Raw genomic sequence first — 26674 nt, forward strand, 5'->3', positions numbered from 1 at the left:
TGCACCCTAGTCCCATTGATGATTCAATGCTGACGAAACAACCAAATCATTGATCAACCGACACTTGGAATGGTGAGGAAAAATATCTAGTTCTAACAACCGCTTTAATTTTTACGTTCTCTTTAAATTTTAACAAGTTCTCTCAAAGTTCTAACAACCACTATAATTTTTATCAATTTGGCAGGACCCGGGTCTACTTGAGTGCCATGGTCACTCTAAGGAGATGGTAAAGATATCGATGTCAGACAATCGGGTGATAGACATTATCAAGTTGGTGGGGCTAGAAGGATTGTTTAGGGCCCCGTCCAGAGAGATAGATCATGGCCTAATATCGGCCCTAGTTGTGCGATGGCGGCCAGAAACTCATACGTTCCATCTTTCACATGGTGAGATGTCAATCATCCTACAAGATGTAGAGGTCATTTTGGGACTTCTTATAGATGGTGAGGTCTTGGTTGGGCCAACTGGTGGGGGGGATTGGAGCACTCTGTGCGAGGAGTTGCTTGGTTTTGCAGTTTCGGCGAATGACAAAAAAACTTTGGTGGGGCAAAGAATTCTCATCAACCGCCTTGTTGAGCACATTGCAAAGCCATTGCCTCATGATGCAATGGAGATTCAGATACATCAGTATGCCCAGTGCTATATTTTAGCACTACTAGGGGATAAGATTTTCATGGACAAGTCGGGAGATGGTGTGCATCTGATATTCTTGGAGTTCCTTGGAACCTTTGTGATCCGCCATAGTATAGTTGGGGTAGTGGTTGCCTAGCATGGTTGTACAAAAAGTTGTGTCAGGCAAGCCATAAAGGTCATTCACAGATTGGTGGGACGTTGCAATTGGTCCAGTATTGGGCATGGGCAAGGTTGCCATTCTTGTGCCCGAAGATAGAGCCCCCACCTGGATGTGATTATGGTCCATGGCCAAAAGCTCCACTTGCATTTAAGTAAGTATTTTCATGATATTCAGTGTGTTATACAATATACTCTTCTTAGTAATTAAGTGGTATTATCTTATCTTATCTTATGTTATTCGCTCGTAACTGTAGGTGGGTGCGGAGTTTTTGAGGTGGAGTTTTCATTATTTTATTCTGTCTCCTCAAATATTTTGAGTTTTAGTGTAGATTTTGTTTGAGCCTAGATCTTGGACTGTCTTTGATATTATGCCTGCACACTCAAAGTAATGGACCAAAAGGTAAGGTGACACTGGTGTAATGTCAGCCTAAGTTTCGTTTCTCCCATGCTTAAAGTCAGTTTCACCAATGGGGTAACACTATACTTTGTGTGTGTATTTCACTCATATCAGCCATGGTTGGAGGAGTTCGGTATATATATTGAGTTGAGCAAGGATGACTAAATCATTTTTTGTTATTGAACTGGTGCCAATAAGCAAATCTTAGGAGTTATATTTGGAGATTCTCCCTTATTCTAGTGCCTTAGCTCAGGATTATAGTGATGGGAGGGAGTTTCTGAAGTCATTGCTTTTCATATCTGATACAAAGGTAATCCATTTGGGAATTCATATATCGATGATCTTTATCTAACCCATCAATAACCATTGTTCTAAAGTCATCTCATATATGGTCTCTGATTATCTCTATGATTACTATAGGAATCTCCTAAGATAATCAAGATGGTAATTCTTAAAAGAGGATTTGATCGAACTTAGAAAGTGTACATTGTAATTAAACTTATACCTTTTATTGATGTTAAAAATGGAAGAAAATTGAAGCCTCTTTGCGACATGGTTGTAGGTGGTGGTTGTGATAGTCATTATGGTTGCAGTTACAATATGCAATTTTCACTCATTGCAACAGTAGAGGGATTTCACATACAACCATTACATATAGTATTACCTCGTGAAAGTATTGGTGGTGAAAATGCATTACATGACGGTTAACATTCCAATACATTTAGTACACCCTGCATTCATTGTTTTGTGGAGTACTTTACAATTTTTATTTTTTTAATTTATAGAAACTAGCTTGTCACTCCATGCATATGTATGGATATACTTAAAAGATATATGATTATGTTTTTTTATGATTTATTTATATTGAAATTCGTGTTTTCTACTCTAAGTTAACTCATTTAGCACAAAAATTAAAAAACTTCGATTAGATGGAACACGTGCAGTAAAATTAATCTCTAATTGAAATCTAAATTTTACACTAAACTAACTAACTTGGTTCAAAAATTTAAAAATTTTGACGAAACTATTTAACAATTTTGTTGATTAAATTAGAGATTTTACAATATTCCTGTTGTTGGATTGGTAATATAGAAAGTCTGTCATTGTCGAATCCAGCTTTGTTGTTTTGATGCATTGTATTGGAGTTCCAAGCAACTTTTATGAGGTTACAAATTGTGCTTGATTCTTTCTTTTGCATTCTTCACCATTTAATGCATTACGTACGAAACCATAGTTGTTATTTCATAGTTAAAAATTTCATAGTTGTGGTAAATGTTGACAATGGGGGCAGTTATAAACTAGCTCAATCTTCTCTATCCAATGTACCTGTTTGATATTAGACGTAAGTAGGTACTTATGTCTAATATCAAATTTTGTGATGTTTTTCTTTTTCGCTATAAAATTTCAATCATTAATAATAAAAATAAAAATAAAAAATAGGGTAAATTCGAAAGTTGGTTCCAATTTTTTATATCATGTGTCAACTTATGACATTCAACTTATAAAATCTATTTTGTTTTACAAATTTTCTCAAAAAAATTTTACTTAATGTGCTACCTTCTTTTCTATGTAAAGCTGCCTTCTCCAGTGTTTTATTTTTATTTTCGAAAACATATACCCCACTATAAATAGCTCTAAGCAACAAAAAAAAAAAAAAAAAAAAAAAAAAAAAAGCATTAGCTAAGAAAAAAAAGCTCATATAAAAGCTCATATAAAATAAGTGTATGGAAAAAATAACTAAAAAAATTCCCAGTGGAACTCGAGTATATGAAACTCGAGTTCCATTAGGACTGAATTTTATGGGAGCTTAGCTTGCCTTCAAAAAAATAAAATAAAACAATGAAACTCGAGTTCCAAATATTGTACTTGAGTTCTAAAGCGACAAATACGCAAGCAGAGAGTTCAAAACTAATTACGGGGAATGCCACTCAAATGGAACTCGAGTCTTTGACACTCAAGTTCCTGTACATATATGTTCTTAATTTATTCGATTTACTTTATGAAATGACAAAATTTAGCAACAAAATTTTACTCAATTAAATAAATATTACTACAAATTTTGAAAATCTAACCGTTGAATTGTATGCTCTTTACGCTATTAATACACATGTCAAAGTTTGTATCAATCAAATATTATTTACTATACGATCTTTAAGCTTATATTTTATGCATAATTTAAACTACAAAAACTTGCAATTTAAACAATTTATTGATGACATAGCTATTGATCTTTAATTTTCTAAAAATTTTGCAAGCATGGAGGGTATAAGAAGAAGATATAATCCAAGCCTTTGGCTTCAACTAATTTTGTAACTAAACTTTATCCCTTTTTTAAATCTTATTTTATTTTCCTACTTGTTTTAGGGATTTAATTCATCTTCTTACTTCATTAGTAGAATTTTCATTGGTTAGAATTGTTTCCTTTTCTTGTTAGGATAATAAGTTTGGAACTCTATTTAAAGAACCTAGAATTCAAGTTGAGACATTAAATGCTTTGAAGAGAAATTCTCTATAAGCTGCATTGTCAAGGTATATATCTGCAGTAGAACCTCTCAATCCATATACAACCTTTGGTGTTTCAGGTAGACAATATGTCTCACTGACACATTGTTTTAGCTTTACATCCTGTAACCACTTAAAATTTACATCATAATGAACTAAAAAATAAACCTTGAATGATATTTTCATCAGAACATATTAATCAACACACATAAGCTATAAAAAGAGATTGGGGGATGATTATAATACGAACCTGAAGTTCAGAAGCAATATTGAATAATTTTGGATCAATTGGAAGCCAAAAAACCTCTTCCATTGGTTTTCCAACAGAGTACAATTGCTGTGGAATGAAGTCTATCATTGCCAACAAATTCTCTCCCTTCTCAGGGAAGTTGAAATTACCAAAATTCAATTCTGTTACATTCTCCTCTGCTGACCTGAATTCCTTTACAACGTAAATAAGAGGATGAGAGATGAATTAAACATAGTGCCAATACTTAACCAGGTGCTTCAAACATACGACCATTTCTGAACCAAAATATAAGTAGAGCGCATATTCTTTCTGTTAAATACATATATTCAATAAAGTCAAACATCATAATGTAGCAGTAAAATCAAACAAAGAAAAGATTAGTTGTTTTTTCTTCTTCTTCGTCTTCATTTTAAAAGCAAGGATTGTAGTGAAAAAAAAAATGATTTATTCTTTCATCAATTTAATACAAATTTAAACTTGTACCTTCCATGTCCAAGATCCTGTATAGGCAACATAATTTGGGACACTAACATCACCAATGTACACTGAATCATTAGAACTTCCAGCAATCCCATAATGAACAATTCCTATGATATCAAATGTATCAAGTAGGATTTGAACAGTCATACCTGCATTCACCTAAAGAGTGCCACAAAAAGGTCAAGTCTACCACTCATTAAAAATGTTTCACATCAAGTATATGTAGTATGTATTAATTGTTATGGTACTGAAAAAAAAACAATGAAAGATAGATGAAATCTTACTGTTGCTCTCCAGTCATCACATAAATTACATCTATACCTTTAATAGTCCCAATGTTGAACCTCCTTCCTAGGCAGTAGGCAATCAACAAAATAGACACATTGGCAAGAAGTTGTTCATTATGTGCAGGCATGACAAATAGTCTAGTATGTCTAAAAACATTTTTTCATATTCCCTGAAGGCATTTGCTTATTGATTGTGTGTAACTACACGATTTTCTCAGTAAATTTAAACTCCATAGAAGAATACAACAAAGCTGATAGTACAACCCGATGCCTTTGCCACAACAAAAAGGCACGCATATAAAATGAAATTTTTTTTTTTTTTATTTGACACATACAAAAATGAAAGTACTTGACTTTTTAGATTGACTCTTTCTTATGTTGTCACTTCAACTTTTTAAAAGCCTATATAATCATAATTTTTTAAGATCATCATTATATTATTATATTATATTATATATTTTTAAATTTGGTATTTATTACACATTTACATGTAAATTAAAACCAACTAGAATTTATTGTTTGATTAGAATAAAACAACATTTTTCTTTTTTGATAATTCGATAGTTGAGGAAAGGTTGGAAGGGGAATTTAAACTATAAATGACTCTTGGCAATTAGAATAGAAACAACCTAAAATTAAACAAATTCTAATTATACTATATTTGGTGCTTTTCTAAATAAATCCTAATTTATTAAACTTGTATATTTTTAACTCATTTGAGTTTTTATTTAAAAAAATATATTTAAATATAAACCATTTATAAATATCTTTCCATAAACTTTTCTGTATATTACACACTACTTAATGTGTGTGTATACAAATACAAATATTCCTTCTTAACCCGTCCTAGCCCAACAGCTAACAGTGAAGTGACATAACTTTTGGGCTAAATGGGCATAACTTGGCCCATCTCCCCCAAAAATTAAGACCTTTGAAATTACCCCATTATACAAAATATTTTCATATTTCAACGAAAGCTATTCTAGTCAATAATCAACACCGACAAGTCCAAAAGAAGAAAGAAAACAAAGACAATGAGAGAGAGAGTACCAGCCAAGTCAACTCAACCCATGGGATCTCCGAGCTGGGAACAAAGAAAGTAGAGTCTATAAGTGCAAGTTCTTCAGTAGAAAAACTCATCACTAGCCCAATGTAAGGTCCTGTATTCAGTGGCGACTCAAGGATTTTTTTTCAGGGTGTTCCTTAAGAATTTCTAATTTAAAGACAACACGAATTCGCTTAATAGATGAAGATGAATTTTGCATAGGAGATAAATCTTGGGTACGTGGTTTTTTTATCAAATACTTGTCCATAATTCTAGCAAAAGAATAAACAATAAACTATAAGTTCATTTGAAATATTAATAAAATTATTAATTATTGTTGTTTAGTTGTTTCATTAATTTGTTTATCTTTTATAAACTATAATTTGTTATATTGTTATTTCATTAATTATAAAATTATTATTTGTTATTTAGCCTAATATAGTAACATAATTTAATTTATTTGTCTTTTATAATGTATTGATTAATTAAATTATTAATTACTTTTTATTAGTTGCTTCCTCCAATTAATTATTAGTTAATTAAATAATTATTTATTAGATATACTGCTGCACTAGCACACACCCACAAACCCATGTGCATTTACCCCGACCCCATGCCCCATCCACCCCCCAATTCCAATTGCCCCATGGCCCCAATCACAAGACTAAAACCAATCAAATAAAGCCAATTAATTGTATCTCACTAAAAACACAACACCAACACTAACACTAAAAGACAATTAATTTATCTCACCAACACCAAACCAACACAGTGCAAACATTAATAAATACACCATCGGATAACTCCAAAAATAGGGCAAAACTTAATAAAAATTTATAAAGTAAACTAAGCAAAAGGCAAAACAACAGGCAAATGACCATCACATTTCAAAGTCTGAGAGAGAGAGAGAGAGAGAGAGAGAGAGAGTCTAAGTCACACCTGTGCACAACTCCTCAAACTCCTCCTCCGACAGATCAGAGAAAGGAGTGACTCCGTCTCCGTGGACCACCGTGGGGTCCAGCACTTAGTGAGATCTGGCGATCTCCTTTTCCGTCCATTCCGTTGGTCGTCTCAAGGAAAAAAGCGAGTGACCCAAGGCCAGCCGCAACGTATCCCAGTCATCCATCGTCATCTACGCCAAGCGTGCCGCCTTCGAAGCCATCGTCGTGTCCAAGAAGCTCCTCCGTAGCACTGGCAAGGCGGCGTGGATCGCCGACACCACCTTCCTGATCCTGGCTGTGCCACTCATCATTGAGATGGACCGTGACCAATAACTCACCGAAATCGAGCCCCAAAATGCCAGCCTCCTCGGCACCGCTCCCACTCCCAAGTGAGTGTGACACAGAGGGAGACCCTTTTGCTTCTTTCTTTTTCAATTTGGGTTTTCGAAAAGTTCCAGACTTTTTTTAGAGATAGAGACACAGAGAGAGTTTTTAATTTGGGTTCTATTTGAGGCCTGATTTGATTTCAGTATATTAGAATTAGGGTTTTTTTTTTTTTTTTTTAGAATCCATGGGTTACTGGGTTTGCTACCATCTGTTGGGCTTGCTGTGAGCTTGATGTTGGGCTTACCGTGGGCTTGCCGTCCGTTGCCTTTTTTTTGAGAATCTGTGGGCTTGTATCTTGTTCTGTTACAATTTTTTTTGGGCTTGAAAGTAGAACAAATAAAATTTTTTTTATTGAGGGGGTTCCTAAATTTTTTACTGAGGGTGTTCCTAATTTTTTTTTAAAGGATAAGCAAATAAAAAAAATTTAATTAATATGTATAAATTTTTTTTTTCCAAGTTCAGAGTGTTCCTGGGAACACCCTGAACATAACGTGGCGTCGCCACTGCCTGTATTCTCATTGATCTCGTCCACAACCCCATGCATTGGATGACTAGATCTCAGTTGCAAAGACTGTTGAACCTGTAACATAACCAATAAACCCACCACTTGTTTTAATTTTTTAAATCTTATTTTATTTCCTATTTGTTTTAGGGATTTAATTCATTTTCTTACTAGATTAGTAGAATTTTCATTGGTTAGAATTGTTTCCTTTTCTTGTTTGGATACAGCTTTTCTCGAGTCTGCGTTTGGGTCTTTTTTTTTTTTTTTGGAAGTGCGTTTCTGACTTTCTGTGGCTGTGATTGTTTTTTAGTGGATCTGTGCACTATTTATGAGACCCACATACCTTTATTTTCAACGCAATTTTTATTAAAAATAAATCTCACAACACTATTCACAAATTTAAAAATTATTTTATTATATTGTTTTTAGTTTTCAATAAAATAAGCGGTATCTAAACGGACCAAGCTTGGAACTCTATTTAAAGAACCTGAGTTCAGTATTGTATACAGTTTGCTTCAGTAATCAAATTGATTGTTGGAGTTTTTCCTTCAATAGCTTGGTGTTCATTCCAGATAACCCTAGTTATTGATTTCTAAGGGGATTTTTTTCGTTGTTGTTGCTTGATGCTGATACAAAGCATGCCTAGGTACAATTCGTAGGGGGTTTTTTTTTTTTTGGTGGGCGTTCTTGTTGAAGCCGCAACATTAGCATTATTTGATTAGGCCCCAAGGCCTTAAAGACATCCCACACATGGCCTCCTGGCCATCAATATATAAGAACCAAGCCAAATAATAATGAACACGCCACATCTCTATGATGTGTTTTATTTATTAATATTTTACAAATTTCTTAGTACTGATTACAGAAATTTGTAGTGCATATATAAATAAAATTAACATTGCCAATTGAAAGCAAGCACAACTAAAAGTATGGCAGGCAGTCTAAAGCCGGATCCTTTCCCTTAGTGCAGTATGCCTTCCAACCTCAAGGATTACCATCTGAGCTTTTCTGGGAAGTACTACAAAAAGAAAGAAAGAAAAAAAAAATCCCATTTTAGTAAAGAAAAAAAAAAGTGTTTAAAATTACTGAAGCACAAAATTTTGCACTGGTACACACCTTTTTTATGAGGGATTCATAGTATGGTTTAACTTTTTCAACGTCAATATGAACGTTGCTCTTACTGTAGAGATCATATTTGCTGTTATTTTGTACAATACAATAAAATCAGTTTAGTTGTCACAATCAGCTGAACAAAAATTGAATAATTGGTGGGGAAAAGCACTGATGCTCACAATTAGCTCAATGAGAAATGAATAGTTGTTGGGGAAGAACACAAGTAAGAAAGAAAAAAGTGTACAAATTAAACAGCAAAATGGAAGCTTACTTGAATGTTAGAACCCACTTCAGATTCTCTCTGTCCTCCTCATTCATTAGGTATTTATATGCTCCTTCCGTATGCATTGCTACGAGATGGACAGATAAAACTCATTTTATTGTATAAAAACAATTCGAGAATATTAAATATTTTTCAAATTTACAGGAAAAGATAAAGAATAATACTTACGGTAAAATGAGTGATATCGGATGGTAAATAATGCAGCTGATGGTAGAGTAGTTCCATTTGCCTTGGCCACCTAAGGATTTGGAAACAACGTTATTAGTATTACGATTGTTATTTTGGAATAACATATTGTGGAAATTTCAATATGAAAATCTTAATAAAGATTTTTCATTAAAAATTCATTGAAGGTTCAGAGGATATACCATGTACATGTAATCGTCATGCCCCCATGACATCAGCACATTTTCCAGTCCACATCCTTCAGAGTAGACTCCAAGTTTAGTGTTGTAGGCAGGATTGTTGTAATCTGGATTTTCCTTGAAATACTGCAATGCAAAAGATTCAAAGAAATTTCTTTCAATTGACTGACTATATATAATCATGTCAAACATAATTAACTAATGTTTTTGAGAAGACCTTGTGATAACATATCGATTTGTCAAAGGCACAACCAACAGGATGCGTGTCTCCTGTGATATCAGAATTCATCATCAGATTGAAATGACTCGAAACAGGAGAAATATATTAATATTTATTTGGTCTAAGAACATTTCTTACCTACAACAGCCCACTGGGGAAGCGATCCAAATTTAGAATGGTAAAGAACCTTTCCAACATCTGAAATCCATGCAAGAATCAATTATGAAGTTGTTTTATGTAAACTTGAATATATAGGGCCAAGTGTGTGCAGTGATTATCTGATATTATGAATAAGAGCATAGAGCCACTAATTTAAACATATACAATTACACATTCAAAGAACTTATATTTTGCATGTTAGCCTTAGAACAGAAACTAGGAGTGTGCATAGGATATTTACCATGAATAAGGGCAGTCAAGTGCATCCAATCTTCATTAGGATAATCTTTTCTTATGGCTTCTGCCGACTGCAGCAAATGCTGAATCTGAGGTTCCTCCAGGTCAGGGTCACTTTCATCCACAAAACTGTCAAGGAGTTCAATGGCTTCCCATATGGACATCTCTGCTTTGTTCAATTTTGCATACTCTTCCCTTGTCCTCTTTACCTGCATTTGCATTGAAAGTTTCATATATCAAATTGAATCTATGAAGTCCTAAAGTTTAATATTTAAACATTAACTTATTGAAAGTGTACTTACAAAATCATATGTTTGGTTAATATGATTCAACCGATAGGTATTCTCCACAATGCTTAGCCTCACAGTTGATTCATAATCCCTACCACACATTTGGACACAATTCATTGAATGAGAAACTACACCATTTATGAAAAACACCTGATCTTATAAAAAAAGATTGTGGAAGAAAATGTCAAAACCTAAATGATTGGCCAAAGGCATTGGATTTTGGCACAACAAATCCATCTGATGCTTCTTTTGGAATTGCATTCTCTGACACTTATATTTTCAAACAAAAGAACACAAAAGTTAGACTGCAATTGAACTAAGCTTATAGACTTATAATAAAATAAAAATTATTGACATTCATGGACAAAAGGAAGAAGGAAACAATAATCAAAGCAGTACCAGGTGCCTGGTTCTCAACGGCAATCATCTTGTTCCCACTTATAGACTCAGAACAAGGCAAACAAAGCAAAGACAAATACCTTTGAAAGGCCCCGGTCAGATTTATAGGTAAATAATAAGTCCTCAACTAAAAATAGACCAGGCTTGGACTCCTCAACTGCAAATTTTCATTATCCTAGAGCTAAGTTTTTCAAACAAACTTTACCTTAAAATAACTTGTTTCTGTAAGAGTATTGAATGGTCAATCATTTTCTTCATTTTAGCCATGTGACCAACTTCCTAATGCTTTGGTTGTTTCGTTGCCAAAAACAAGCATCGTTGTCATTTACAAAGAAAAAGGGGAAAAATAAATGTGATAACGCATTGAGTCAGCTTTGAGGATAATCACATCCTATTTTTCGTAATGCAAAAAACTAGCCTAAGATATGGATGACAAGACAATCCAGCCATATATGGCCAACTCCATGTTTTGCGTTCTGTTATGAGGATAAGGTTTAAAAAAAATAAATAATATGAAGGAGCCTTTTAAGTTGTATCCCATTATAAATATGAAATTCATCGTAATGTAAAATGTGAAACGAGCCTTTTAAGTTGTAGCTCAATAAGCTTCTAAGGTAGTTCCGAACGATGCATCCAGATTCAATTCCACTCCTCCCCAACTATTAAATTATTAAATTAAAAAAAAATGAAGTAGAATCTTTATATATATATATATATATATATAAAGGTGGAAAAAAAAACCATGATTTAACAATTTTGTTCAAGCAAGCAGTGATGAAAAATCATGTTTGAGACATGGTGTCCAGCTACATATATAGGCCAATCCTAACCTAACTCATTTAATAATCATTTCAAAACATTTCTACCCTAACTGAACCCATTTATTAAGCAAGTGACACAACATGACCCACATAGCTCCCTTAATATACACAAACACTACTCATTTCAAATGTTTGATAAACTTGTATTGGGTTAACATTTAAATGACCCATTCCAAACCATTCAAAAAATAAGCCAAAATGGATTTAAAATTCTTTTCATGACACTGTGTTGGGGGCGGCTTTTTGCGCATAGCCATGTGTCTTTCGTTGGAGGTGTGACTTTGCTAGGTCCGGATTTGTTTTAGGGAGGTCAACCCAGAACTCGAAATTGGGCCGCATAGACCAATGGCTTCCGGTGTATTTTTAAGCCTACAAAATAGATAAAACCCAAAATCTTAAAATCATGATAATGGTTGAAATAAATAAATAATATGCTTAGCATGATAGCTTTGATTAAATGGTGAGTTGATATGTTATTATTATGTTTATTAAGTGATGTCCAATATTAGAAATTGTTTAATTAGGTGTCCAATGTCCAACAATGGGATGAGTCCAATAATCCATGTCTAGTTGCAGTTCATGGTTCATGTTCAACATGATAAGGTATGTCCGACAATGGTCCATATCCAAATAATATATGTCCAATGGTGGTTCATGTCCAAAAAATGTGTGTCCAAGGATGGTTTATGTCCAAAAAATGTGTGTCCAAGGGTGATTCATTGATTTATTAACATGTATGTTCATTAATGAAGTATTAGTGAGATCATGTTCATTAAATAGTGAGATGATATTAAAATAGCTAGCATCCAGCAGTAAAATGATAATGAATAAAATATATTTAATAATATAAATTTGAAGATAAAATATAATGACTTATCTTCATATTTTGCAGCTCTAGCCATAACATTAGTGGACTTAGCATTTCAGCAACATGAGAAAAGGAGTCCAGCAGCATAATAACATTAGTCGAGTGGTATAATGACAATGAATAAAATATAATTAATAATATAAATTTGAAGACAAAATATGATGACTTATCTTCATGTTTTGCAGCTCCAGCCGTATCACATTAGTGGACTTAATGTTTCAGCATCATGATGAAGTGAATCCTTTCATGGTGACTTCATGTTTGAAAGGGAAAAATGGGTGCAACTGGAGGGAGAGAGAATATGTCCAGTCCTGTGCATAGGTTGGTTAAGTTCATCCTCTTTATTGCGCACTTAAATGATTTTCTCCATGTAATGCTCTTTTGGTTTTTTAGCCAAGTATGAGTGATATTGCCTTCCATGAGAAGGACTTTTAATTTTATGAGTTTTTGCCTTTCATAAGAAGGGCTTTTAGCATTATAAATATATATCTTCCATAAGAAAGGGCTTTTGTAATGTGTTCTTGGAAGAGTGTTTGATATGTTTTTAAGATGTGTGGAGATGGTAAGAAATATATAGATTTTGTGAGATATGGTGTCTATAATATGTATAGGAATTATATGAGATACTTTGTTGGCCATGGATCTTGTATATGTATACTATGTGAGACATGGAGTTTAAAGATATATGAGGAGTATGTATGGGTATTTTGTAAGGAATGTGTTTGTAAAATATATGGAAGTGTGAGATAGATGATATGAAGGTTAAATATAGTAAATAGATGAGATTATAGCTGCTGCTAGAGTGGTTTTTGTGTTATGTCATGGGTTGTGTTGCTTTCTAAGAAGGGAGATTTTGTATGAGAAATAAAGAATGAGATGGAGATGTGTTTTTGGGCAGCAAAATGATGAAGTTTCAGAGTATTAAAGTGCGGGAGAGATGGATAGTGTGTAATGGTGTGGTGTAATGGTGTGGTGTAATGGTGTGGTGTAATAGGTGTAATGTAATGGTGTTATCTAAGAAGAGATATCTTTGTAAGGAAGAGGGAGAAGTATGGAGAAGTTTAGAGATACGTGCAGCAAGGTGAATCAAGTTTCAGAACCTTGAGGATCTAAGAGAGGGCCCTTTAGTGTGTAGCTTGGTCCTTTTTATATAGAGCCAAGCTATGTAACTAAATCAGAACTAGTTGAAGGGAAACTTAAAAATCAGGAAAAATATTTGACAAAGTAAGTGGTCTTTTGTTCTTTGGCCAAAAGAAGAAAGCTAAGGACCTTAAGGCTGATGGAGCTGCTGTCACAGCTGTCAATCATAGCTGTCACAGCTGGCTGATGACATCTTTTGCTTGGAGGACAATGCTTGGCATTAAATTCATGATTTGGCTAAAGATGGTAAGATAATATTTATGGGGTCCTCTTGTTTCTAGTACCACAGCTGCTAGGACTGGGCATTAATGGGCAAATGACATCATTTTAAGATGTGTCAACCTGCTGAAGCTTCTGCAGCTTCTGTTGGGGCTGTCACAGCTTCTGCAGAAGCTGTTTGCAGCTTCCGCTAGAGCCGTTTCAGCTTCTTCAGAAGTTGTTGCAGCTTCCGCTGGAGCTGTTACAACTTGTACAGAAGTTGTTGCAGCTTCCGCTAGAGCCGTTTTTGGTGTTTTCGGCTAAGTTTTCTCTTTTGGAAAAAATATATGCTTTGTCCATATATAATTTTGGTAAGTAATAGACTAGTTGGTTGATAGTTTATGAAGTTTTAGAGATGTAATTATAGTTTTTTTGTATCTTAACCAAATCTTGGAGAGTATGGAGAGCATTTTAATGCTAGATATGAGATATTAATATATATTTAGCCATGTGATTGGAATTGATTTATATGATAATAATATAATTGATATGAAATACTATAATTACATTTTTAAACTTATATTATATGATGAACATTAATTTTTATGTAAAGAGCATGAGGAGTTTTATTATTTTAAGTGTTATTTGATATGAGAGGCTTACCCAAATGTTACCTATTGCACACTGACCTGTCTGAGTTCAGGGAATTGGTGAAGAAATGCCAAGCAACATGCTTTCCTTTATCAACTTTGAACCACTGAAACTTTACTGAACATACTTCTTGACCCTCCAAACCACGACTCCCAAAATTCCCCTGATGAGACTCATGAGCTTGGATCATGAGCCAAAAATGAGATGATGTTCCATGAGCTTGAACCATGGGCTTTAACGCCTTTTTGTGTAAATATGGGCTCTTTTGGGCTTTAAAAGAGGTTTTCCCAAAATCCATGATGATGTTGACGTGGTGTGGGTCGCCAATGAAATGAAGCCATGTGGTGTGAAAAATTTGTCTTCAACACACTATTCTATAGAGAAAATTCAAATTTATATTAAATGACATTTATTTCTATGAATGGCGCCTTCTAGTGTTTTGGCTTGGATCCAATATCCTGAGGGGACTGGTCAAAATTTAAATATCCTTCAAAAAAGTAAGCCCCTTTTCTTTTTAAATTCCAAAATCTGTCTTGTTTTAAAGTTTATGCTTGTTTTTGTTTGTAGAATTAGGTTACGATTTTGTTTGATCACTTAGAATGAAGATGTAGAATTAGAGTTTCATTTTGTTAGGATGCGTACACATACCTCACAACTGTGTATGTATGTTCAATGTACGTTTATGGAACAACAGGTCATATGTATGCCTGTCTGTAAAAATAACAATTTGGAACCTACTTTAAGCTAAGCACACATTGTGTATAATCTTTGTACCCTATTTTCTTGAATTCTTTTTAGTTTAAATTCCACTCTATCTATATATCTATATATATACTAATAGACAAAGCTGATAGAAAATCCAATTAGATTTTAATTGGATTCTCGATTTTGCACCACGTGTCCTATTTAATTTTTAATTTTGTGTCACGTGAACTATTGAGTGTATAAATCAAAGAGTTCAAATCTAATCCATCTAAGTTTTTTTTTTTTTTTTTTGGGTGGCAAGTGAATTATTGGGTGTAAAAACCGAAGAGTTTAAAACTAATTAAATTTTAAATCACACACTCACGCACACACACACACACACACACACACACATATATAATGAGAAACCGTTCCATTACCTTGAATGCAGACTTCATTATAAAACACACCTCATGCTTAGATGACAAATTTGTAGGAATGGTGTTTTCTCTCATCTACCAGTTATGAACAAAGCCTTTAGCCTTCACTCTTCTCAGATGAACTCCTCTGCACATTTTCATTCTAAGATAGTCTAGTTTCTTCTTTGTCACAATAAGATCTTTTTCAATAATCATCATGATAGCTTTCAAATAACTTTTAGACTTGCATTTTCTGAGACACTCAATCAAATAGAGATTAGAAAAACAAGATTTATTTGAAGCAAAAGATCTTTTCTTGCCGATTGCAGCCATGACAACAAGGGTCAATGGATCACATAACAAAGATTAACCCTAATCATAGTGTGCTTGCTCTGATACCACTTGATAGGTCAAGAATGTATTCACCCCTTGGGTAAATTAACCAATTAATTAGCTAAGTTAATTAATTAAGTCAATTAACATGCAATATGCTTGGTAGTACAAACAAATCACCAAATAACTAAATTGAGCAGAAAATAAATTTGACACGGTGATTTGTTTACAAATGGAGAAAACCTCCAAGGCAAAACCCCACTAAGTGAATTTAAGGTCACCACTCTCGAAAATCCAGTATTATTAAAACAAGCGATTACAAGTAAAGGAATCCTAGTACCTTATACCAACCTACAGTTGAACCCTTACCCTAATACACAATTGGACTTATAATATAGTGACAATCTCTCATTTCAATGCACGGCTCTAAGTACGTGACTAACCAATCGATTTACAGATCTCAGTATGTGACTAACACACCAACTTGAGAACGATATTGGCTACAAAGTTCTTTAGTTTATCCACACAATGAAGATCAAGAAGCTCCTTGGTTACAAAACACTACGATGTACAAACGTAGCAGTTTTTTCAAGAGAAAGATGAACTAGGGCAAATTGTCTTCGATCACAATATGCATGCAATAACAAGTGCAACAACCTTGTGACGGCCCTTAAAATAATCCTTATATATGTCTAGAATTGTGAGAAAAGAAAACCTAAACACATAGCTTGGATATGCGTGAAAAAACAGATCTGGAAATTTGAATTTCGTAATTCTTGATAGATACAGCTGTCAAGCTGTCTGTCGAGCTTCAGATTTTAAATCTCGATAGATACATCTGTTGAGCTATCTGTCGAGTTTTAATAAACAACACTTCTTTACTTGATTCTTGGATAGATTTGCATGGCTTCAATACTTGGACTTGAACTCTAGTTCCTTGAAGTATTAAACTCATCATAGATCTACCCAATTACAAGTAAAATGTGTTTTGTTAAAGGATTAGCCAATTCTAAATGACATATGTTCTTAACATGCTCCACATATGTCCTAATACCATGTATAATTTAAACATCCTCAAAAATTTTGGGGTACACACTAGTATATATTAATAGGTAAAGTTTAGAGAAAGTCCAATTAGAATTTCAAATTAGAGTCCAATTTTATGTCATATGTCCTAAATTATTTATTTTTAGAGAGGGTATTATCTCCTAATTTTAAAATCAAATGTGAGACCACATCATAAATATTTATCCAAGTGAGTTATTGAGTACAAAAACCAAAGAGTCTATAATAAATAAATCGTAAAAGAAAAACGTGCTTCACCATAACAAAAATTAAGAAGTAATAAATAAATAAATATGGACAATTTACATTTTATACTTTATAATAGTCTTACAAGAATTTTAAAGAGTTAACAAAATATAAGAGTCTTACAAGATTTTTTAAAGAGTTAACAAAATATAAGAATGACTATCAATAGTATTTTTTAAAAAAAAAAAATATATATATATATATATATATATATATAGGAATTATATTATCTATCTTTTTGTATATCTTTAAGTGCATTCATGCATATGCATGGAGTTACAAAAGTAGTCTCTCTCTCTACATATATATATATATATATTAATAGGTAAAGTTGAGAGAAAATTCAATTGGAATTTAAGTTGGAATCCAATTAGAGTCTAATTTTGTGTCATGTGTCCCATCTAATCTATGTTTTAAATTTTAGTACCAAGTGAGTTAATTTAGTGGAAAAATTGGATTTTAATTAAAGTTTATTCTTGCACCACGTGTCTCATCTAATCTAAATTTTATAATTTTTTTGTCAAATGAGTTAATTTAGTATAGAAAATGATGAGTCCAATATAAATAAACCACAAAAAACCTAATCATATAAATAAAACAATTTAAATTTATAAGTCATTTATGTAAGGACAAAACTTAAGTACTGTACTTAAGTGTTGTTTCCTAGATTCTCCTTTTAAGATTCCGCCATATGAATTTTTCCTCATAAGATGGAAATGTATTTTTTAGTTAAGTAGTCACATAACTAAATCTTAAGAGGAGAACCTAAGAAACAACACTTAAGATATTATACCTAAGTTTTGTCCTTTATGTAATATATCATGACTATCTACAATCCATTACTAACTAGGTGTCGGGGGCGTTTTTTTTTGCGCGCAGCCACGTGCCTTTGGAGGTGTGACTTTGCTAGGCCCGGATTTGTTTTGGGGAGGTCAACCCGGAACTCGACATTGGGCCGCAATGTCCAATGGCTACTAGTGTATTTTTAAGCCTACAAAATAGATAAAACTCAAAGTCTTAGAATCATGATAATGGTTGAAATAAATAAATAATATGCTTAGCATGATAGCTTTGATTAAATGGTGAGTTGATACGTTATTATTATGTATATTAAGTGACGTCCAATATTAGAAAATAATTAATTAGGTGTCAAATGTCCAACAATGGAATGAGTCCAATAGTCCATGTCTAGTTCTGGTTCATGGTTCATGTTCATCATAATAAGGTATGTCTAGCAATGGTTTATGTCGAAGTAATATATGTCCATTGGTGGTATATGTCCAAATGATACAAGTCCAACAATGGTTTATGTCCAAGTAATATATGTCTATTGGTGGTACATCAATTTATTAATATGTATGTTTATTACTAGTGAGGCCATGTCTATTAAATGGTGAGATAATAGTAAAATGATAATGAGTTAACATATACTCAATGATGTAATTTCAAAGATGGAGAAAACATTGACTTATTTTTTATATTTCTGACTCCAGTCGTGTAGCATCACTTTGTTCTTCATGTGATTTGTGGATTCAGCTGTATAATGTTGGTGAGCTTCATAGTTTGTGGCTCTAGCCTTATAGTATTAATGAGCTAATAAGATTCCAGCAGTATAATGACATTAGTTAAGTGATATAATAATAATGAACAAAATATACTTGATAATATAAATTTGAAGATAAAATATAATGACTTATCTTCATAGTTTGGAGCTCCAGCCGTAAGACAGCAGTGAACTTAGACATTTCAGCAGCGTGATAGAATGATTCATAAATTTACTTTTATAAGTCTGGAATGAAGTATTTTTAAAGGTTATGATTATAGATTCGCCAAACTTGCAACATTTAACCATTTAAACTAACGGTTTAAGTACATGAATAATAGGAATTAATCTTATAGCTTTCATCAATCTAGAGGAAGATGAATAAAAAAAAATGAATTTCTTGAACATTTTTCTGAATTTTCCCACGCATCGCACGGGTTAGCAATTAGTTTTATATAATAGATGGGAACCAACTTAGTCAAACCTGTGATTGAAAATTGATACAAGGCTGCTGAGTTGTGCCAAGGCTGCTGAGTTGAGTCAGTTAGTATTACTGATTAGTTAGTTACTGCACTATTAATCATTGATTAGTTGTTTGTAGTTACTAAATCATTGGTTGTAATCATTGATTAGTTGAGTATAGTGATAAGGCTTGTATATATATACCCGAGTATACTCACAAAAAGAGATAAGCAATAACACAGAAGTTCTTTGACTTTCTTGGATCTTATCAAAAATGGCCTAGAAATATTAGTGGAGGCTGATCCATTCGGTCAAGCAAGTCTGGGTGCCTGCCTAACAAACTGGCAAACCCGTACCCTAACTCCAGACTCAAGTCTAGTTAAGTTGAACCTCTAAGTAAGGGCCAAGAGTGTTTCTTGGGCTTAAAGGAAGTGGGGACTTCCATTCTTCACCTTACCTCTAGATTCAGTGGTGTATTCACTGATCCATGTGTAGGACAACTAGACGTGTCCACACCAGACACCTCCCAAGAGAGTCATTCACATGGCGGATATGGTAACATTCGTAGGTCACACTTAAGAACTCTCACACCTCGTAGGCAGGGCAAGACCTTCTAGAAATCAGTACGAACTGTACAACATGAGGCATTGCTAAATATTTTAGGACATTACTTTATCAAAATTAAATAATTTGTATACATATTTAGCAATATTTCTCTAGCCTCAAATGGTGTCCACTTTCAGTGGTCATGGATAGCAGCTTCCTTGCCAAATAATCCAATAAACTCAACAGCAACACTCAGAGCATTCAAAGCAGCCAAATAAGTAAGGCTCGTTCATGACAGTAATCCCTCTCCGCCTGCATAATCCAATACACGACGAAACACAATACAAGGCACTCCATTTGATAGAGATGTCTGCATAGAGAGCAACAACACAAAACATGTAAACAGACATTCTTTACAAACACATTTGAATTATCATTAAGTGAATCTATTTTTTTATTTTACTAACCATTACAATTGCAGCGACATTAAATGATTTGAAGAGAAATTCTCTATAAGCTGCATTGTCAAGGTATATATCTGCAGTAGAACCTCTCAATCCATATACAACCTTTGGTGTTTCAGGTAGACAATATGTCTCATTGACACATTGTTGTAGCTTTACATCCTGTAACCACTTAAAAATTTACATCATAATGGACAAAAAAATAAACCTTGAATGAAATTTTCATAAGAACATATTAATCAACACACATAAGCTATAAAAAGAGATCGGGGGATGATTATAATACGAACATGAAGTTCAGAAGCAATATTGAATAATTTTGGGTCTATTGGAAGCCAAAAAACCTCTTCCATTGGTTTTCCAACAGAGTACAATTGCTGTGGAGTGAAGTCTATCATTGCCAACAAATTCTCTCCCTTCTCAGGGAAGTCAAAATTCCCAAACTTCAATTCTGTTATATTCTCCTCTGCTGACCTGAATTCCTTTACAATGCAAATAAGAGGATGAAAGATGAATTAAACATAGTGCCAATACTTGACCAGGTGCTTCAAACATAAGACCATTTCTGAACCAAAATATAAGTAGAGTGCATATTCTTTCTGTTAAATACATTTATTCAATAAAGTCAAACATCATAATGTAGCAGTAAAATCAAATAAAGAAAAGATTAGTTTTTTTTTTCTTCTTCTTCTTCATTTTAAAAGCAAGGATTGTAGTGAAAAAAAAAAAAAAAAGCTTTATTCTTCCATCAATTTAATACAAATTTAAACTTGTACCTTCCATGTCCAAGATCCTGTATAGGCAACATAATTTGGGACACTAACATCACCAATGTACAATGAATCATTAGAACTTCTAGCAATCCCATAATGAACAATTCCTATGATATCAAATGTATCAAGTAGGATTTGAACGGTTATACCTGCACTCATCTAAGAGTGCCACAAAAAGGTCAAGTCTACCACTCATGAAAAATGTTTCACATCAAGTATATGTAGTATGTATTAACTGTTGTGGTATTGAAAAAAACAATGAAAGATAGATGAAATCTTACTGTTTACTCTCCAGTCATCACATAAATTACATCTACACCTTTAATAGTCCCAATGTTGAACCTCCTTCCTAGGCAATCAACAAAATAGACACATTGGCAAGAAGTTGTTCGTTATGTGCAGGCATGACAATTTGTATGTCTGATAACTTCTTTTTATATTCCCTGTAGGCATTTGCTTATTGATTGTGTGTAACTACACGACTTTCTCAGTAAATCCACCATAGAAGAATACAGCAAAGCTGACAGCGCAACTAATGCCTTTGCCACAACAAAAAGGCACGCATATAAAAATGAAAGTTTTTATTTTTTTATTTGACACATACAAAAATGAAAGTACTTGACTTTTAGATTGACTCTTTCTTATGTTGTCACTTCAACTGTTTAAAAGCTTATATAATCATAATTTTTTATTTTTAAATTTGGTATTTATTACATATTTACATGTAAATTAAAACCCACTAGAATTCAATGTTTGATTGGAATAAAATAACATTTTTCTTTTTTGATAATTTGATAATTGGGGAGGATCAGAAAGGCAATTTAAACCATTGATGACTCTTGGCAATTAGAATAAAAACAACCTAAAATTAAACAAATTCTGATTATACTATATATGGTCCTTTTCTTAAATAAATCCTAATTTATTTTTGAATATTTTTAATTCATTTGACTTTTTATTTACCAAAATATATTTAAATATAAACCATTTATAAATATCTTTCCAACAACTATTAGTGAAGTGACATAACTTTTGGGCTAAATGGGCATAACTTGGGCCATCTCCCCCTAATTAAGACCTTTGAAATTACCCCATTATACAAAACATTTTCATTTTTCAATGAAAGCTATTCTAGTCAATAATCAACACCGACAAACAAGTCCAAAAGAAGAAAGAAAACAAAGACAATGGAATTTTTTTTTTCCATTTAGCCTTAAATATTTAACATTTTCGTTAGTTGTCACATTTCAAAACAATAAGGGAAACTAGCATCTCGAGTTTTTAAAACTCGAGATCAGTTTAGAACTCGAACTTTTAAAACTTGATTTCTGGTGTTTGTCATACCCTTACATGGAAAAATTTTCCGCGTGGACCAAATTTAGCCACGTCAAAATAGAGTTTATAAGACTCGAAATCTGCGCACTCTAAACCAAAAACGCAACCACTTTCAAATGCCTCACTCAAACACTCTCAAACACACTAAAACACACTCTCAAAGTTCAAACACACTGAAACACACTCAATCAAACACTTTCGCTTACTCTCAAACTTTCAAATTCACTAGTCACTCTCAAAATCACTCAATCTCACACCAAAATCAGTCACTCAAACACTCTCATCGTCAAACACTTTCCTCCTTCAGACACCAAAAACCACCCAAATCACTCACTCTCACAGTGAAACACTCTTAGACTGAAACACTCTCATCCTTCAGCACCGAAACCCTTACCAGCGGCCACACATTTAGACAGCCAAACACCAGAGATGCTCACTGAAACCCTCTTAAGGTATGTTTTTTTTCCTTTCTATGTTCAATTATAGTTGGACCCGATTTCTTTGTTCTTCTAATGGATTTTTATTTGGTTTGTACCCATTTTTTGTTTGGCTGTTGTTAATTGGTGTGTGTGATTGATTAAAACAATGTTGGAAGGAAATGATTTTGAGTTGGGTATTAGAGTTTTTGAGGGTATAGTATTGAGTTAGCTTTTTAATTTTCATATTCTTCATATTTTTTAATTAAATTAAGGTTCTGGTTGATGAAATATTGTAGGAAACAAAATGAAAATTATTCAGATATTAGGTTCTTAGGGAGAGCTATGTATGAAGTGTTACGTATTCTCTGCTCAAAAACGAAAGCTGGGATTTTTTAAGTAGGTTTATGTGCGGTGGTCTGTATTGGGTTGGTGTTGATTTCACTGCCACATTTTGTGTTGGGCTCACTAACCCAATTGATGGTAAAGAGCAAAATCACATTTTTCTATTTATGTTTGTTCATAGTGTTCTTTTAGTTCTTATAAAGAGCTATTTTTAGCAATTTAGTGTAGCATGTCGCATAATTTTTGCTAAAATAGCACATGGGGTGGAGGTGTGTTTTACCTAGTATATGCCATTTTAGCAATTGGAGGGGTTTTAGCACACCCAATACTAATGCTCATATAAACTATCCAAACAAAGGATTCCCAAATTATGCAATCTAAATGTAGTATTATTCGTTGAATACTAAAAATTATCCAAACAAGGTATTCGCAAATCGTGCAATTCAAACACAAGTCTCAAAATTGTCGTATAGTATTTTATACCACTGAACATTAGAGTAATGATGAAAGATTTCTCAAAATTATAGGTCAGTACTTTTTACTGAACTACTAAAAATTACTAAGAGTAGTGATGAGAGGATGGATATTAGGACGAAGATTTGGATCCTTCTTAACACATGATGGGGCCACGTCTATCATCCAAATCATCCCATTCTTAGCCAACTTTCTTGTTAGGCTTTATCGTGCCCCTTGCTCTTTTTTGAATTTCACCTTGTCGACTATGGTTTTTCATTGCATTTAGTGAGGATAATTTCATCATTATGCACAATTTGTGTCTCATTTACCCCACAGGGAACACATTAATACAAATTTTAGACAAATTTGTTACAAATATTAGTTGTGTGGCGGCACCTCTATGTAATTATAGTATTTTAATGGGGTGTCACGGTCCCTAATCTTTCATTTACAGAAATATGACAAGGCACAGCATTATTTTGAGGGTGTAAAACAGTAAAAGTACCCCCATATACCACAGGTCCACAGCCTTATTGAAAATATTGTAATTTTTATTTATTTAACAGGGCTTGATTGAAGCCCAACCCCAATGATAAATCTCTTTCACAATCTGTATAAGAGATGGGAGCAGATCTTGGGATCTGCTTGTATATTTGTACATCATAAACTGTTTCATTCATCAATGCCTGCAGGACTGGAAAAGGTACTCAATGTAAATTGAATGAGAGCACCCTCATACTCATAGTACCCTTTTTCCTCTGAAAACTAACATAATTACATCTGGCAAACTGCCAAATTCAACTGAGTCTTTCATTCTTAGTAATCTCCAAGAAATCAATCATATGGAGTAAGATTTCTGTGCTCACTGAAACACTAAGATATGGATACGTGGACTAATAGTAATAGAGAAGTGACATGTTCAATGCTCTATGCTCATGGGAGCAGAATTTGGCTAATCATGCAAAGCAGATGAGAGAGAGAGAGAGAGCCAAAGCTTTGCCAATTCTGAATTCAGAATTTTGTTGTAGGACAGACCGACAGAGTTGCATTAATCAAGGGGCAGACATTAGCCAGCTCAATTGCTTTGGCATTAGTGAAAAATTTGGGGACATTCCAGATTAATTTAAGCTGGTTTTTCGTTTAGATGACTCTACCTCTACCATAGACATATATATAGCTCTTAACCATTTACTAGGAATTTGAGCTTCAATAACTGAGAATATTTATATTTATATATATATACACACACATGGGTCCTGCTAAATATTACTAACCCCATTTATTATATACTTCCTAGGATAATACCATAAGCTAGCACGTTTGGACATTTAATCAACAGTTTTCAACCAGATGGCTCTCAATTATCAAACTTTTGTCAAGCTATTTTCTAGTCTATTTGTTAGATTAAACTCTCAATATGAGCCTTGCAGCTCAATAATATTTGTCCATATGTGTCACAACTAAACTTCCGCTTGTACCTTAGGGTCAACATTAAGGACCTTTCATGGAACAAGAACATGCTCTGTAAATTAAAGAAACAGAGTGAAATCATACAGTTGAAAATAACCTAGTTTACCACTAAATTAACTAGTCAATTAATGGTATCAAGAAAGACACGTACAGACATCCACTTAGACAGATTATGGTTTCAAAACTTTTTTGCACTTTATTCAATGCTTTTGCAAGAGAAATATGGATTAGGTCTAAATTACATCTTGTAACTCTTTGTAAATGTCTTCCCCACACTTAACATGTATGTTAAAATCATGTCAATTAAATGTCATTTATTCACTTATTGTCTAATTTGAAATTGATATATTTAGTAGATTTTTGAAATGTAAGAAAGTTATATATATACATATATATATATATATATATATTTAGCATTTTTATATGAAATTTTTTATTATCCAATTATTTTGATATTTGACAAGTATGATGAACAAACATACTATATTATGATAATAGGTTTCAAAAAAAATACCAATACAATCAAATTTCATTAAATGGTGTGATATTGTAAAATAAAAATTAATCCTAACTTCCATTTTTTTTATGAAAAAAAAAAATTTGTAGGGTCACGTTTTGCAGCCCAAGCCCAAGATGTATGGGATCTTGGACCAGCGAGCCCGGTATAATAAATTTGTAGAGAGTGGGTCGAAAAGCTAGACTTTAGTGCATGGGCAACGGCTAACATGGTGTTTATCACAGTGAAGCCAAGATAAACCCAGTTCATCCTGGCTTCACCATGATAAACACCATGTTAGCCGTTGCCCATGCACTAAAGCCTAGCTCTTCGACCCACTTTCTACAAATTTATTGTACCGGGCTCGCAGGTCCAAGATCCCATACATCTTGGGCTTGGGCTACAAAACATGACCCTACAAAAATATATATATATATATATATATATATAATATGTCCATATTTTCATGTCCCATATATAGAGGTAAGAGGACCACAAGCCGAAGTAGTGATACATTTTTAATGTACCTTGACCTTTTAAGATAGATCTATTGGAATGTAAACTTTGTCATCTAGCAAGTTGGAAGGAGACACTGCCTATGTGCTGTTCCACCGTGGAAGCATGCTTAAGACAAAGAACAAAAAGGAGCAAAAGGCTCCCTACAAAAATGAGAAAAGAAAAAAAAAATTCAGCAACTAAGATTATGGCATGGGTTACTGCAATAAAGAAAATGGGGTTTATACATAGAAGAATCATGCGTACGTGAAACATATTCTTTTCTTATGTGATTGGAGAATCCTAAAGGCAATGCTAGCTGCCTCTTCTAGTACATGCCCTTAATAAGGAAATGATAAAATTGCTCAAAGAATGATAATTATGCAGATAATTTATAATAATAGTAGTAGCTAGTAATAATGCCAATGTCCTTGTAGCATATAATCCAAGATTAGCAAGGTGATAAGGAAGAATAAACAATAAAATGCTATTAGTAATTCCATTTCCTATGGATTTTTTTTTTTTTTTTTTTGATAATCAAACATTTTACTAATAATTTTCATAGATTCATGGTGCCCCATGTAAAAATTTATGAGGATTATTTGCCTTTGTGTAATGGTAGCTTGGATTCAAAGACATTATGTAGGTGTGTTCAGACAACAAGACAAGTGTGAGTATGGTTCATGCTTTTAGTTTAGTTTAGTTGGGATCTATGTTTTGTATTGAATTTTTTTTTTTTTTTTTTTTTTGGGCACAATGCTAGTTCTCTCATGTGTTATTTGGATTCTATCTATTAACA

The 26674-nt window shown here is 33.3% G+C and overlaps 3 protein-coding genes and 1 pseudogene across 3 annotated transcripts; 1 reads left to right on the forward strand and 3 right to left on the reverse strand.

Annotated features, from left to right (window-relative positions):
- Positions 1–238: 238 nt before the first annotated feature.
- Positions 239–1666, forward strand: LOC115961421 (serine/threonine-protein phosphatase 7 long form homolog). The gene is made up of 4 exons (XM_031080407.1): positions 239–754; positions 847–944; positions 1430–1499; positions 1610–1666. The coding sequence occupies exons 1-4, from the start codon at positions 239–241 to the stop codon at positions 1664–1666; spliced, it is 741 nt and encodes a 246-aa protein (XP_030936267.1).
- Positions 1667–3661: 1995 nt separating this feature from the next.
- Positions 3662–5771, reverse strand: LOC115961422 (bark storage protein A-like). Its single transcript, XM_031080408.1, has 5 exons — positions 5759–5771; positions 4706–4772; positions 4425–4580; positions 3942–4133; positions 3662–3814 (listed from the first exon to the last, which is right to left on the reverse strand). Exons 3-5 carry the CDS (start codon positions 4566–4568, stop codon positions 3662–3664), a joined length of 489 nt encoding a protein of 162 aa, XP_030936268.1. The 5' UTR covers positions 4569–4580; positions 4706–4772; positions 5759–5771.
- Positions 5772–8484: 2713 nt separating this feature from the next.
- On the reverse strand, positions 8485–10700 carry LOC115960103 (probable inositol oxygenase). The gene is made up of 11 exons (XM_031078806.1): positions 10650–10700; positions 10442–10520; positions 10263–10341; positions 9965–10169; positions 9703–9762; positions 9562–9614; positions 9348–9470; positions 9148–9217; positions 8968–9046; positions 8700–8781; positions 8485–8601 (listed from the first exon to the last, which is right to left on the reverse strand). The coding sequence occupies exons 1-11, from the start codon at positions 10675–10677 to the stop codon at positions 8575–8577; spliced, it is 885 nt and encodes a 294-aa protein (XP_030934666.1). The 5' UTR covers positions 10678–10700; the 3' UTR covers positions 8485–8574.
- Positions 10701–19537: 8837 nt separating this feature from the next.
- On the reverse strand, positions 19538–22736 carry LOC115961424 (annotated as a pseudogene).
- Between the last annotated feature and the right edge of the window lie 3938 nt (positions 22737–26674).

The sequence above is a fragment of the Quercus lobata genome, chromosome 9 (genome assembly GCF_001633185.2).
Source record: "Quercus lobata isolate SW786 chromosome 9, ValleyOak3.0 Primary Assembly, whole genome shotgun sequence".
NCBI classification, from domain to species: domain Eukaryota; kingdom Viridiplantae; phylum Streptophyta; class Magnoliopsida; order Fagales; family Fagaceae; genus Quercus; species Quercus lobata.